Source organism: Oncorhynchus kisutch, linkage group LG21 (assembly GCF_002021735.2).
Source record: "Oncorhynchus kisutch isolate 150728-3 linkage group LG21, Okis_V2, whole genome shotgun sequence".
Classification (NCBI taxonomy): domain Eukaryota; kingdom Metazoa; phylum Chordata; class Actinopteri; order Salmoniformes; family Salmonidae; genus Oncorhynchus; species Oncorhynchus kisutch.
The window spans coordinates 24,628,286-24,643,203 of NC_034194.2; the positions used below are offsets into that span (position 1 = coordinate 24,628,286).

Sequence of the window (14,918 nt, forward strand, 5' to 3'; positions counted from 1 at the left end):
TAAAGATGGAAAGATGCAGTAGATGATATAGAGTACAGTATATACATATACATATATATATGAGATGAGTAATGTAGGGTATGTAAACATTATATTAAGTGGCATTGTTTAAAGTGGCTAGTGATACATTTTTTCCATCAATTTCCATTATTAAAGTGGCTGGAGTTGAGTCAGTATGTTGGCAGCAGCCACTCAATGTTAGTGGTGGCTGTTTAACAGTCTGATGGCCTTGAGATGGAAGCTGTTTTTCAGTCTCTCGGTCCCTGTACTGACCTCGCCTTCTGGATGATAGCGGGGTGAACAGGCAGTGGCTCGGGTGGTTGTTGTGCGTTGTGCAGACCTCACTACCCTCTGGAGAGCCTTACGGTTGTGGGCGGAGCAGTTGCCGTACCAGGCGGTGATACAGCCCGACAGGATGCTCTCGATTGTGCATCTGTAGAAGTTTGTGAGTGCTTTTGGTGACAAGCCGAATTTCTTCAGCCTCCTGAGGTTGAAGAGGCGCTGCTGCGCCTTATTCAGAACGCTGTCTGTGTGGGTGGACAAATTCAGTTTGTCCGTGATGTGTACGCCGAGGAACTTAAAACTTACTACCCTCTCCACTACTGTCCCGTCGGTGTGGATAGGGGGGTGCTCCCTCTGCTATTTCCTGATGTCCACAATCATCTCCTTTGTTTTGTTGACGTTGAGTGTGGGGTTATTTTCCTGACACCACACTCCGAGGGCCCTCACCTCCTCCCTGTAGGCTGTCTCGTCGTTGTTGGTAATCAATGTTTACGGAATAGCCAGCTGGTCTGCGCATGCTTTGAGGACGCGGCTGGGGATGCCGTCTGGGCCTGCAGCCTTGCGAGGGTTAACACGTTTAAATGTTTTACTCACGTCGGCTGCAGTGAAGGAGAGTCCGCAGGTTTTGGTAGCGGGCCGTGTCAGTGGCACTGTATTGTCCTCAAAGCGAGCAAAGAATTTATTTAGTCTGTCTGGGAGCAAGACATCCTATAGCAATCAAGTATAAACAGTGTTCATCCTTTTATCTCATGAGCAGGACACAGATATCTCTGTATGTAAGCCACATTTCTTTCTCTCTTTGTTCAATTTGACCTCCCCTCAAGTTCATCCATCCAATCTGATCCTTTGGCTCAGCATGCACTCTTGTCTATTTGATGTCCACCATGTTCTTCAACCAAACCCCTCACTAACCCAAAAAGTGCTTGGCTCCGTTCCTCCTCTCCCCCCTGGTCCAGGCCATCATGGAGGAGATAGCAGGCTTTGAGGACCGCCTGTCTGGGCTGAAGGAGAGGGGAGATGACCTGGTGGAGGGCTGCAGTGAGCGTGTGCAGAGCAGGCTGAGACAGCAGGTCCAGGCTCAGCAGCAAGGCACCCGAGACAGCTACTCTGCCATCTGCAGCACGGCACAGAGAGTGAGTAATGCGGGGGAGGGGTGTGTTGGGGGGGTACCCACATTAAGACGTCCTTCAATTCAAATTATAATAGGCAAATATATATAATTTTGTGCACAGACTACAACACACACCAACACAGTCTCTCCATCAACACTGCAGTTGCCCAGCCACTCACTTAATCCCAACCCATACAAACACCTAAACCTTCTTCCCAAGACAGCCCTTGACTGCCAACCAAATGTTCCTTGCCAAATAAGGCCCGCCAAAGCAGAGCACAACCACCAATGCCAACACAGACCAATAGTACCAGCCAAGCCACTATCTCAATCTTACCTTATTTCTCCCTCCTTGCTCTCCCCGTCAACTTGATTTTATCACTCTTGGCCAAAATAGCCAAATCGACTCTGTCATCTTGGCAAGCCCTATACCGCTCGTCCACACTGTCAACAGCTCACCTCCCAGTACAGCCCTATTCAGCCAATCTGCTAACCCGTGTGATCCAGCCACACTTTATCAACACCCTTCTGCCAATTCTACAACTGCCGATCCAGCCTTGCCATGCCATGCTATGCCTGCCAACTTAGTCCCAAACTCCCAGGCCTATATCCCTCTAACCCAACCACCATGCCAACCCTCGTACCCCTTCTGCCAACTCTGCCAGGCCTTGTGCCAACACATGTCTATCACGGATCATACCCCTCAGGGCTCTCATATTAACTATGTCAATCATGTCCTGCTGTTGTTCTCTCCCCTGTAGGGCAGCGACGCCTCTGCATTCAACACCTGTCAAACAAAACACTATTTAGTTATTTACCAGCCAGACGTTTATTGTTTATGAAAGGGACTTGGGAATAGAAGGGTTTTTGATTTATGGAAATGTGTTAATGTCTTTCATAGAGTGTTTTCTCCATCCATTACAGTAGTTTTCCTGGCACAGTCCAGGGCATTGCAATGTAGAAGAGGTTGAATCTGTTTGATTTAGATAGACTTTCATCCATTTTATCTCTATACCCCTCTATCTTTTCATCCGTCTATCTCTCTGTCTCTGGTTCTGTCTCTGTCTGTCTCTGTCTCTGTCTCTCTCTCTCTGTCTCTCTCTCTCTCTCTCTCTCTCTCTCTCTCGCTTTCTCTCTCTCTCTCTCTCTCTCACTTCCCTCTCCCCCAGGTGTACCAGAGTTTGGACCGTGAGTTGCAGAGGCATGTCAGTCTGCAGGATGCTCTGCAGCAGTGTCAGACCTGGCTGGTGTCAGTCTCAGAGGAACCAGAGCCCACTGCACATCTCCCTCTCAGCCTGGAGGAGGCGCTACAGCAGGTCACTCACCAACACTACACTTATTACCTATCTGGCTGGCATACCTTCAAAGTGGCTTTGTCAAAACAGTAGCTAGATACAATGCCTACTCTGATATACTGTACACATTGAACTGGGATTACAGTATGAACTGGTGAACTAGGGTTTTAATCATGTATAAAATGTTATTATTATTATAATTAGTATATATAACACATTAACATGATATAATGTATATAATTTCATACTTTGTTTGCAATTGCAAATGGGAAGGTCATATTCAATTGAATAGTGCAATTCACTCCTCAAGTGTAATGGTTTACGTGTTGATTGGTCTCTCACCTGCTGTACTGTCCAGGTGAAGCATGAGCGGACTCTCCAGGAGCAGGCCAGTACCTACCTACAGCTGGTGTGTTCTACCTGTGACCTTTCAGAGCAGAGGGTGAGGGAGACCGCCCAAGACATCCAGCAGGTCAAACTACAGGTGAGTACATCTCAGTACGGTTCATTAGCCACAGCCACAGACTGCATTGGGAATGTATTGACATTGGTTTCTGTGTGTCAATATGGCATTACAATGTCAATCGATAAACATCAGCTAACAAACTTATGACTGATTACCAGTGAATACTGTGTTTCAAGCATTATGCAACATTCCAATCCTTATCATACCTCAGACATAAAGCTTCCGTCTCCCCTGTGTATGTAGATCGAGGAGAGGATGCTGGTGTGTGAGGAGGTGGCAGAGAGCTGGAGGGACGTTCAGGAGCAGCGGGCTGATCTGGAAGCTCAACTCAGAGAGACAGAGCAGCAGCTGCAGAACCTCTCCAGGAGACCGGCTGAACTGGAGCCCAAGATCACCCAGAACCAACTGGATCAGGCACAGGTCTGTACTGGGTGTAGTAATCTGTTAGCTTATTTATACTGAATGGATGGATGGATGGATGGATGGATGGATGGATGGATGGATGGATGGATGGATGGATGGATGGACGGATGGATGGATGGGTGACCACTTGTGAAGTGTAATGGTTCAGGTGTTAATTGACCAGATGGATGGGTGTATGGATTGATAGATCAACACTTGCATTGTTGTTTCAGTGCTATCATGGTTACTGGCTCTAAAACAGTCTACCAGTCAAACACAATGACCTGAGCAGAAAGCATTGATAGTATAATACTAATACCATCTTCATTCTACCAGGAGTTCCTCCAGCAGCTCAGAGTGAAGCAGGTCGACGTCACCCAGCTGAGGGAGGCTGTGGCTGGGCTGACGGAGGGCCAGTCCTCCCCTGCCCTGGAGGAGATGGGAGGTCTGAGGAGGGCCTGGGAGGAGTTGGGGCAGAGGGCTGAAGAGCTGGAGGGGCAGAGGGGTGAGGACATGCAGAGGAGCGGAGAGTACCATGACTGTGTGGCTGCCGTGGAGGAACTCTTCCACCAGGTGTCCAGAGAGTGGGACTACCTGGCCAGGTATGACAAAGCTGGACACACAAACGCACACATGCCAAACACACACACACACACAAACACACACACACCGTTCAAAGTGTGGACTCATACAGTAATACCTCCTCTTCCTGTCCCCCTCCCTGTGTTTGTGTCTCAGGGCGGACACAGAGAGCACCAGTGAGCACCTGGAGGCTCTGAGAAAGCTGTGTTGTGACCTGGAGGACCAGAGAGGAACTCTAGAGGAGCTGAGGGACCAGAGACAGGCTGTCCTGCCACGCCTCAGCCTGCTGGACAAGGAGCTGGTCAAACAACAGGTGCTGTAAAAACTCCCTTCAGTTGGGTAAAACCTAGGTCAATTCCCACTTTATTATCCTGCATGTGTTTTCCTGATAATGTATGTGATCAATATTTAAGCACTGCCAACAATATCTCTGAATAACTATGCATGAGATTCTACTAAAGACTTTTCTTTGTCCAGGTGGGCCACTTGGAGAAGCGCTGGTCCCAGCTGGACAGCCTGATCCAGGGGAAGATCCAGGACTCTTCCCAGACTCTGGAGGACCTTGGTCGGGTGGAAGCCCAACTGAGGGAGGCCCGGGAGTGGATGGAGGAGCAGCGTCCTGCTCTAACATCAGCCCTGAAGACCAGCCCTCCTCCAGACCTGGCCCAGAGCTTCCTGTTTGACCACCTGAGTGTGTGTGTGGAGCTGGAGGCCCGGGGGCAGCTGCTGGGCCAGGCAGTGAGCGAGGCCCAGCGCGTGGCCTCTAGGCTGGGGCTGAGCGAGAGGAGACGCCTGCAGGAGCTGGTACTCCAGGCCGAGGGAGAAGTAGAGGCACTGGGGGCCAGGGTGAGCCAGCGGAGGAAGTACCTCAGCAAGGTTTGTAGTCTAATCTAGTTTTAATTTACATACACAAAATTATATTTATACATTTTTCTGCAGTAGTGCTTAGTAGTTTTATGAATATTTTTTTTATCATGTGGAACCTGCTGGAATGGTGGTTTAAATCTCAATTATTTGAAGGCACTGAAATAAAAATATGACAAAAAAGAAAAGTGCTTTTTAAATAAAAAGTGTGATTGTTATTTTCTAGGCCTTCACGGAGCGGACCCAGTTCCTCCAGGCTGTGGGGAGGGCTCTGTCCTGGGTCCAGCAGCAGGAGAGGAAGGCTTTAATGGACGACCACGTGGCTCTCCTCCCTGACGACCTGACCAAGCAGGTGGTGACGTGCCGAGGGGTCCAGAGCGGCCTGCGGGCCTACCAGGGGGAGTTGGCCTCTCTGTGGGTCCAGGGTCGTGACCTGGAGAGGGACGCCACAGACCAGGAGCGGGGGGAGACCGTGACCAGGCTGGAGGAGCTCCAGAGGGTCTTTGAGACGGCCTTCCAGAGAACCACCCATCGCCTACAGGACCTGGACAGAGCCCTGACCTCCAGGAAGTACTTCAAGGTCGACCTGGATAGGACGTGTCACTGGCTGAGACGGGCAGATGGCATTACCTTCCCCGAGATTGACTTCACCTGCAACGCCGATGACGATTCGGAACTGCAGGGTCGACTGGCGAAGTTCCAGAACGTTCTAGAGCAGGCGTCGGAATACGAGAACCTCCTACTCATCGTCCAGAGGGTGGGGCAGGAGATTCTCCCCTCGCTAAAGGAGGTAGATCACTGCTACCTGGACGAAAAGCTCAATGCCCTCCCTCAACAATACAACAGCATCCTAGCGTTAGCCAAAGAGAAGAGGGACAGGATCCAGCAGGCTATCCTAGAGAGAAAGGACTACGACTGCTTCTTCAATGTCACTTGTAGAGCATTGGAGGAGCTTCAGGAGCAGTTAGACGGTTTAGCGAAACGGACTGTCAGTATTCAAGAACAGGAAGTTGTTCATCTCCGTCATGACCATAGAGATCTGTCTGAAAGCCTGTCTCAGCTCAGCCCTGCAGTGAGAGAGCTGAGGAGGAAGACTGAGGGGTTTCTCAGCAGGGGCCAACGATGCCATGCTGAGGAGACAGAACAGCTGGTTAACCTCCATGACAATCTGAAGAGGACCATTGACCAGAGACTGAAACATCTTGACGACTCATTGAAAACATTGGCAGAGTATAATGCAACATCAGCAAAACTAGACTCTGAGTTGAAGTCAGTGAAAGAGCAGTTCACTAGAATGAAGTCAGACTCAGACACCACATTAGGTGGCACAGAGAGACTGACGAGTCTTTACACACTGCTGGAAGATCTGGAAAGGATGGGCTCTCACCTGGAGAGACTCACCCGACATACAGAAGACCTGGGATTGAACTGTGATCCTGCCGCCATCCAGGCCTCCAGAGAGGTAGTGACCTTGCATCAAAAAGAGCTGCAGTCCGTAAGGTCGGAAGTAAAATATTGTGTTACAGAATGTGAAAACTGTCTCAAGAAGGACAAAGAATTTGAGAAAGAGACTGGGCGGACATCAGATTGGCTGAAGAGTCTGAGGAAGAAGCTTGGGGAACCATTGACCCTTCCAGAGGTGAAAGTTGAGATGGTAGAGGAGGAGGTCAGGAGACTGAAGGTGGTAGAGGAAGAGGTGCAGTCCAGAATGAGGGTAGCAGATGCCATGGGCAGCAGGGAGAAGCAGAGATACAGCAGTAGAAACGAGGCCTGCCCTACCCATGTGGACGCTAACCTAGAGGAGCTGGCTAAACTGAGGGCTGATGTCCAACAAGCACTTAGAACCAAGCAGGTAAATATACTATACTATTGTGTAATGTATGTGTACACACTGGATCTAAAGATAATGTTTAAAAATTAGCATAAGATATCAAATCTAGTTTTTTTACGGTGTTGTAAATCATAACTGTTGGCTGAAGTAGCTGAAAAGGGAGCCTTGTTTTTACATAAACCAAGTCTATCATTGATGATCTGACTCATCTGTAATAACCTCTCCCCCATGTTATCAATATTAACAGGCTTTGTCTGAAAGGACATTCATAACAGACCAGTTCAATTCATATTGTCATGATCTCGCGATAAGTAGTTCAGTTATTTATCTGAGTAGTCTCATGATGATTTAATCTGTCCTCCTAGTGAATTACTTATCCTGGATACAATCATCCCCTGATAACTGATTCAATCATTCTTAAAACATTCTCTCATTAATTAGCAGTGAGTGAGTGGTTGCTACTCATTATTCTCTTGACCTTTGGCATACAGTAAGCACTTTTTAACTGGGAATAAATTACTTTCCAATGAAAAGTCCAACACATTCATTGATTTTGTGTGGACTTTAGCTGAGCCTGGATCAGACTCTGTTCCTGGTCCAGAGGCACCAATCCACCCAGCAGTCAGCCCGCAAGTGGCTTGACGAAGCTGGGGCTTTTCTCCAGAGAACCACCCTGGGAATAGAGCTGGAGAACCAGACAGAGAGCCTCAGGGAGCTGGAGGAGATCTCAGCCCAGGAACCGGCCTTCGTGGCTAAACTAGATGAGCTGGAGACCCTGGGTGCTCAGCTGGATGGTCTGGTGGGGCTGGGAGTGACGAAGGAGATGAAAGAAAGTGAAAGAAAGAAAGAAGGTGTGGAGGTAATGCGACAGAAGGGGTCAGAGGTCAAAGAGCAGCTGAAGGGTTACCGGGAGGATCTGCAGAGGTAAGGTCTCACATGGTGTGAGTGTGCGGTGCGTGCATGTGTTACAGAATCTAACTGCTCTAAAATGAATGTGTCATCTGTAGCTGTGCTGCTCAGTGGAGCTCCTTCCAGACGGAGAGAGAGGAGCTGATTGGACAGATGAATGAAACAGGAAGTATGATGACTGCGTTCCCCTCGGCGAAGGCAGCCAATAGCCAGGAGGCTGAGGACAAATTCCAGAGTTACAAGGTAAGCTATGACTGTTTATGACTTATTATCAATGTTTTCTTTCACTAAATTTCTGTCATTTCTGTTGTAAATTCGTCTCATCTCTCTAGTCTCTGGTGATTCTGATTGATGGGTGTGAACCCACCCTGACTGGCCTGAAAGAGAAGGCCACAGATTTGGCTCTGGTTGGGTCTGAGTCCAGCAAAGCTGCTATTGGTCACTCTGTGTCATCTTTATGGCAACGTTGGACCCGCCTGCGCAGCGTGGCACGAGCCCAGGAGAGAGCGCTGGAGGACACAGCTCGGGACTGGAGGAGCTTCAGGGAGAAGGTAGGCGATCTGTCTATTTCAACATACAGTATGTGTATATTAGCTTGGGAAAATGTAGTTATTGTTGATTCACATACTGTATGTAGTATTCCAGCAGGCACATTGGCAATTTGAACACTTTAGGCTACCTGAGGTTTTCAGCAGCTAACAGCATACATTCCATAGAACAGTGCTCCCCTTGTTGATACTTTTGAGGAGTGGGTTGAGGCTCAGCCTTTATGCCTCTGAGATCAATAGTTACTCTAAGAATTCGTACTGCTGTGGATTTAGGTCACTTCTGTTGGATGTTAGCTCAGATACAGCCACTAGTCAGTGGGTGTCACTGATGTAATTCTAGGCATCAGGCCAGCGATGAGCTCCTGCCAAAGCCTTCCATCCACTTCCAACTCACAAGGGCTCCCACAAAGCGCTACTCCTTAACAGGAAATGATGTCATCAGATAGGAAATGCTCACATCCTTTGATGTGACGTGTTCTTGTTGCCTGGGGCCTTTCTTTGGGGCCATTGTTCAACTGGACATGACATCACCGTTATAAATGACTTGGGTCAGTTTCCTGTGGCTGGTTCTATGCACCACAACAGGAAGAACAAGGACAACACAAAAGGACTTAAAGAAAGAATTAACTAGAAGAGTGAAGTAACCACCGAGCTCAAGAGTTTTGGTCTAACCTAATCAGTACACTGTTGTAACTTAATTAACAATTGCTTAACTATTACCTTGGCTAACATGTCACAAAATATACATTTCTACTAAACACGTTCCTGAATTTCTATTGACATGTTTCTGTTCAGCATGAAATATTTCTGCCTCTGTCCTCAGATGGAGAAGGTACGGTCTGTGTCAGTAGACCTCCATGCTCGTGTGCCAGACAGCACAGTGGAGAAGGCAGCCACCAGGGCGGCGCTACAGAACCTGTTGGAATACCATGACTCCTTCAGCCTGGAGGTGGAGAGAGAGCAGTCAGCCCTGGCCCTGCTGGGGCAACACACCCTCAGCCTGATAGGAGAGGACCAGGAGGAAGAGGATATGGATATGGAGAAAACTGACAGCACTAGAGAAGAGACACCCTGTCTGAAGGAGATCAGGAGTATGCTGGATATATATGAGAGGTAAACGCGCGGGGGGGGGTAAATGTATTCTATTGGTTCTACTAAATTATCGCTACTGTGTTGACGGTGAAGGAGGTTTGAGATGAAAATCCAATTTCTATGTAATAAGACAATGAGGTATCATCTTATGTCATGTGTGTCCCCAGCCTGGTGCTGCAGGTGCGTGGTAGCAGGGCCCAGGTGCAGCAGGAGCTGAGGGAGAGGGACGAGGTGGAGAGGGAGCTAGGACTGGTGAAGGGATGGATCCAGGACACCAGGGGACTGCTACTGAGCCCTTCATCTGACCTGGACTCACTGCTGCATGAGCTAGAGGTACGAGTGTGTAGACTCACAATCACAATCACACACGCACACACACAGACCGCTTGACCTGTTTAAAGACACACTTTTTTCCATATCCAAAAAGTCTGCAGCCAGTAGTAATCCCTTATTGTCAATCTATCACACAGACAGCCCATGGTGAGGTCATCAGTAGGCGCCAGAGTGTGGAGAGGATGGTGGAGCTGCAACAGAACAAGTACCAGGACCTCCAGGCAGCCCTGCCCTCTGAACTGAGCATGCAGTTGGCTGAGGTGACACTCGCCCTGGGCTCCGCTGAGGACCAGGTACCCTCCCCCTCTGGAACTCCCCCTCTGGAACTATGGGTGATCGTAGTTAGTTAGTTAGTTAATAAGTTAGTCAGTTATACTGCTGATTATATAAATCTGTTGTAATTCAAATGTATATTCTTTGATTAGACCTAGATACTCTGTGGGTCTGACAGTTTTGGTGGTTCTTCTTGCATTTGGTCTCTAGGGGGCACTCTGACACAAGCTTTTTGGATATGTGTCGTGGCATAATAATGAGCCAAATTAGAGTTCAATAGGAGATTATGGCACCCTTATAAATGTCCATGGATATTTTATCATTCTAATATCTGCCATGACTGTTCCAGGTCCAGTCGAGGGAGAGAGAGGTGCAGCAGACCAGAGATGTGAAGGAGGACTTTAGTTCCAGACTGCAGGACATTGAGGGGAAGTTGAAGACCATCTCTCTGAAGATCAGTGAGAAGGCTACAGACCTGGAGCAGGCCAAGGAGGAAACCAAGGTAATTAGCCCTCATTAAACTGGCAATACATTTTCAGACATTGAGGTTAATGATTGGTCTATAGGGGTATTAGTGAAGACTTGGAATGACAAGAGCTGCCCCCCTGCTTTCAAGAGTGACCCACTTCTGTGAGAAATATTCCAGATGGAATTCTTATACCTCCTCCCTCCACCCATCCACTTCCCCATCTTCCTCTACCTCTCTCCCTCTAGTGTCTGTGTGAAGAGTGTGAGGGATGTGGTCGCTCCCTGGCTGAGCTGGTTGTAGCAGTACAGGAGTTTGGGGACCAGAACCCTCTACTGTGTAAGCAGCTGGGAGACGCCCTGTCCAGACTGGCTGAGGTCCAGCGCCTGACCACACAACAGGCCCAGGAACGGGCCAACCAACTACACAAGGTCAGATGTCAATCCGTATCTGTCATCAATCTTAACTCTTCCATTAGGCAATAAGCTGTGGTAGCATGACTTCCTAACATATAGGGCGGCAGGTAGCCTTGCGGTTAAGAGAGTTGAGCCAGTAACCAAAAGGTTGCTGGTTGGAATCCCTATGCCTATTCGGTGAAAAAACTGTCAATGTGCCCTTGAGCAAGGCACTTAACCCTGATTGCTCCTGTAAATCACTCTGGAAAAAGCATCTGCTAAACGATAAAATAAAAAAAATTATATGGCGATGACAATGATATTCAGAGGAGTATGTCTCTCACTCGCCTCCTTCTCTCCTCTCTCCTCACCTCTCCTTTTTCATGTCCCACCCTGTGTACTGAGCAGGCAGAGCAGCAGCTAGAGGAGTATAAGGGGATGAGGCAGTTCCTCCTGGGCTGGGCTGAGAAAGCAGAGACCCTGGTCACTGGCAACATAATCTGGAGCTCCGCTTCCCAGCTTCAGGAGCAAATCAGAGCCCACCAGGTGGGTGTCTCATTATTGAGTGACATAAAGGGCAGCCAGTCAGGTTCTTTAGTGTTGTCCATAGCCTGAGTCATGTCTGTTTAGCGCTCCTTCTATCTCTACCGCTCTGTGTTCCCATGGTGACAGGCGGTGCTGCGAGAGTGTCGTGGTCTCCATGGTGACCTGGAGGCCATGGGGGAAAGGGAAGGGCAGCTGGGGGAGGTGCTACAGACGGAGGGGTGGAGCCAGCAGGTGAAACAACTGAGCAGATGCACTGAGGAGTTGCAGCAGAGCGCAAAGACACGCCTCCAGAGCCTGCAGGATGCCGCCAAGGTAACTAACACACCTGTCATTATTTAACCAAGGTAACGCACCTGTTATTAAAACTTTTGTGACTTGAATTTAACATAAATCTGAAGACTGTTATTTATCTAATCAAATAACTATGTTTAATTGTTACCTGATTAAATGAATAATGTAACAATCAACTCATTAGGATTTGGGGCACCATGAGAGCGGTTCTTTACCATCTCCCTATTTAAAGGTCTTTACCTATCACATCTGTAAACAATCAACTTATTAATCATAACCTCGTATCATATCATCATTCTGAACAGTCGTAACCCAAGCCTTATTTATGATTCAGTACTACACAAATTGGTTTAATTATTTATTTACTAGCCAATTAAATGGTAACACAGGATAAACATACACACTGGTGAGGTCCTGGATGGCAGGCAGCTTAGCCCCAGGGATGTACTGGGCCGTACGCACTACCCTCTGTAGTGCCTTGCGGTCGGAGGCCGAGCATTTGCCATACCAGGCATTGATGCAACCAGCTACAACATGCTCTCGATGTTGTAGCTGTAGAACCGTATGAAGATCTCAGGACCCATGACAAATCTTTTTAGTTTCCTGAGGGGGAATAGGCTTTGTCGTGCCCTCTTCACGACTGTCTTGGTGTGTTTGGACAATTCTAGTTTGTTGTTGATGTGGACACCAAGGAACTTGTAGCTCTCAACCTGCTCCACTACAGCCCGGTCGATGAGAATGGGGGCGTGCTCAGTCCTTCTTTTCCTGTAGTCCACAATCATCTCCTTAGTCTTGGTTAGGATGTTATTCTGGCACCCCCCGGGCAGGTCTCTGACCTCCTCCCTATAGGCTGTCTCGTTGTTGTCGGTGATCAGGCCTACCACTGTTGTGCCGTCTGCAAACTTAATCATGGTGTTGGAGTCGTGCCTGGCCATGCAGTCGTGGGTGAACAGGAGTACAGGAGGGGACATGTTGAAAATGTCAGTGAAGACACCTGCCAGTTGGTCAGCACATGCCAGGAGCACACGTCCTGGTAATCCGTCTGGCCCCGCAGCCTGTGAATGTTGGCCTGTTTAAAGGTCTTACTCACGTCGACTACGGAGAGCATGATCACACCGCCGTCCAGAACAGCTGATGCTCTCATGCATGTCTCAGTGTTGCTTGCCTCGAAGCAAGCATAGAAGTGATTTAGCTCGTCTGGTAGGCTCGTGTCACTGGGCAGCTTGCAGCTGTGCTTCCCTTTGTAGTCTGTAATAGTTTGCAAGCCCTGCCACATAAGACGAGTGTCGGAGACAGTGTACTATGATTCAATCTAAGTGTTCTATAGATCGTCTCTGACCATTCCCCACGTTCCATGTTAGAAATAATGTTCCAGTATTCGCTTTTGAACGTGTTAGAGTTTTGGTGGGAAAAATTATTTTTGAAACAAAGGACATTCCTTTGGTGAATATTGGAGAGGGAGGGCTGAATCTTCTTTCCTTGATTTACAACAAGATGTGAGTTGTTAATCCCATCTATTTCTTTCCTCTCCCCTCTACGGGTGAGAGGGGTCTGAGTGAAGTTATTCATTACAAACCTGATCTGAATTCTTGTATTCTCGTGGACAGTCATGACAAAATCCACACAAAAAAACAATAAAGCCTGTCACCTTTTTATAACCTCACGACGTACCTGTCATTATTACCAACAAAATCTGTCCTAATAGCACCCCCTTTTTACAACCTGGTAACACGCCTCAGTGGTGTAGAGTTTTTGCCCATCAGTTAACCCACCTTTTGTGGAAAAATGAATGTAAAGTATAGGGAGGGTACTTTTTTCAACACAACCGGCAATCAGAATTCATTATCCTGATTATCCTGTAATTATACACCATTATGTTGTGCAACATTCTGCCAGTGCTTACCCATGATTTTAATGCTGCGTCCCATCACAGTCAAGGAAAGTAATTAAAAGATAACTTATACTAAACAAAAATATAAAAGCAAAATGCAACAATTTCAACGATTTCAGCGGGTGCCAGGCCCACCCAATCAGAATGAGTTTTTCCCCAGAAAGAGCTTTATTACAGACAGAAATACTTCTCAGTTTCATCAGCTGTCTAGGTGGCTGGTCTCAGATGATCCTGGCGGGTGAAGAAGCTGGATGTGGAGGTCCTAGGTTGGCGTGTTTACACGTGGTCTGCGGTTGTGAGGTCGGTTGGATGTACTGCCAAATTAAAAAATTAAAATTAAAATGACGTTGGAGGCAGCTTATGGTAGAGAAATTAACCTTCAATACTCTGGCAACAGTTATGGTGGACGTTCCTGCAGCCAGCATGACAATTGCACGCTCCCTCAAAACTTGAGACATCTTATGCATTGTGTTGTGTGACAAAACTGCACATTTTAGAATGGCCTTTTATTGTCCCCAACACAAGGTGCACCTGTGTAATGATCATTCTGTTAAATCAGCTTCTTGATATGCCACATCTGTCAGGTGGATGGATTATCTTGGCAAAGAAGAAATTCTGACTAACAGGGATGTAAACAAATGTGTGCACATAATTTGAGAGAAATAAGCTTTTTGTGCATATGGAACATTTCTGGGATGTTGTATTTCAGCTCATGGAACATGGGACCAACACTTGACATGTTGCCTTTATATTTCTGTTCAGTATAGTATGTGGGTACTTACTGTATTAAGTTAATGGCAACATCACACAAACCCAGACTCTGGTGTTGTACCTTGATTCAGACCTGGGTACGTTCCTGTGTCCAACAAACCAGGAAGCCCCAGTTAAACCAGTTGCAAACAGGAATCCAGGAAATGACAGAAACAATGCAGTTAAGAATGCGGCTGTTACTAGAGCGTTTATTGACACCACACTTCCATCTTGTGGTCATTACCGGTCTCTACACTAGTCTTTCCACCAGCCGTAAGCCTAGAAGGCTGGTACGCGAGGCTAACTGCATCAGAACTGCATCAGCACTACAGACTCTATAGGCCTAGGTTGCTGTACTCTTTTAATCTGTCTTGACTCCCCTGCAGTAGCTCCCTAGATTGAAGTCTGTTTCTAATAATCACTAATGGCATTGTGAGATTTAGTTAGGGGGGGGGGTTCAGTAAATATTGTGGAACTATGGAACTGGAACGGTCTTACCTGTGTGTCTCCCATCAGGACATGGTTCGCTTGGAGGCTGAGGTGAAGACCCTGCATGACTCTCTGGACCAGGCCCAGCTCACACTCACCTCT

General features: G+C 47.7%; 1 protein-coding gene across 5 annotated transcripts in view; it reads left to right on the forward strand.

The window, feature by feature from the left end:
* Positions 1-14,918, forward strand: part of syne1a (spectrin repeat containing, nuclear envelope 1a) — a 142,709-nt gene that overhangs the window by 52,000 nt on the left and 75,791 nt on the right. For all 5 annotated transcript variants that reach the window (XM_031800202.1, XM_031800205.1, XM_031800204.1 and 2 more), the window contains 19 exons: positions 1,239-1,415; positions 2,563-2,709; positions 3,047-3,172; positions 3,398-3,574; positions 3,893-4,158; positions 4,295-4,451; positions 4,616-5,014; positions 5,229-6,854; positions 7,402-7,757; positions 7,841-7,985; positions 8,075-8,293; positions 9,114-9,403; positions 9,550-9,715; positions 9,853-10,008; positions 10,338-10,490; positions 10,703-10,885; positions 11,258-11,395; positions 11,522-11,707; positions 14,844-14,918. The exon at positions 14,844-14,918 is cut by the window's right edge and continues 48 nt beyond it. In XM_031800202.1, coding sequence (XP_031656062.1) covers positions 1,239-1,415; positions 2,563-2,709; positions 3,047-3,172; positions 3,398-3,574; positions 3,893-4,158; positions 4,295-4,451; positions 4,616-5,014; positions 5,229-6,854; positions 7,402-7,757; positions 7,841-7,985; positions 8,075-8,293; positions 9,114-9,403; positions 9,550-9,715; positions 9,853-10,008; positions 10,338-10,490; positions 10,703-10,885; positions 11,258-11,395; positions 11,522-11,707; positions 14,844-14,918 — 5,142 coding nt within the window. The remainder of the gene's footprint in view (positions 1-1,238; positions 1,416-2,562; positions 2,710-3,046; positions 3,173-3,397; positions 3,575-3,892; positions 4,159-4,294; positions 4,452-4,615; positions 5,015-5,228; positions 6,855-7,401; positions 7,758-7,840; positions 7,986-8,074; positions 8,294-9,113; positions 9,404-9,549; positions 9,716-9,852; positions 10,009-10,337; positions 10,491-10,702; positions 10,886-11,257; positions 11,396-11,521; positions 11,708-14,843) is intronic.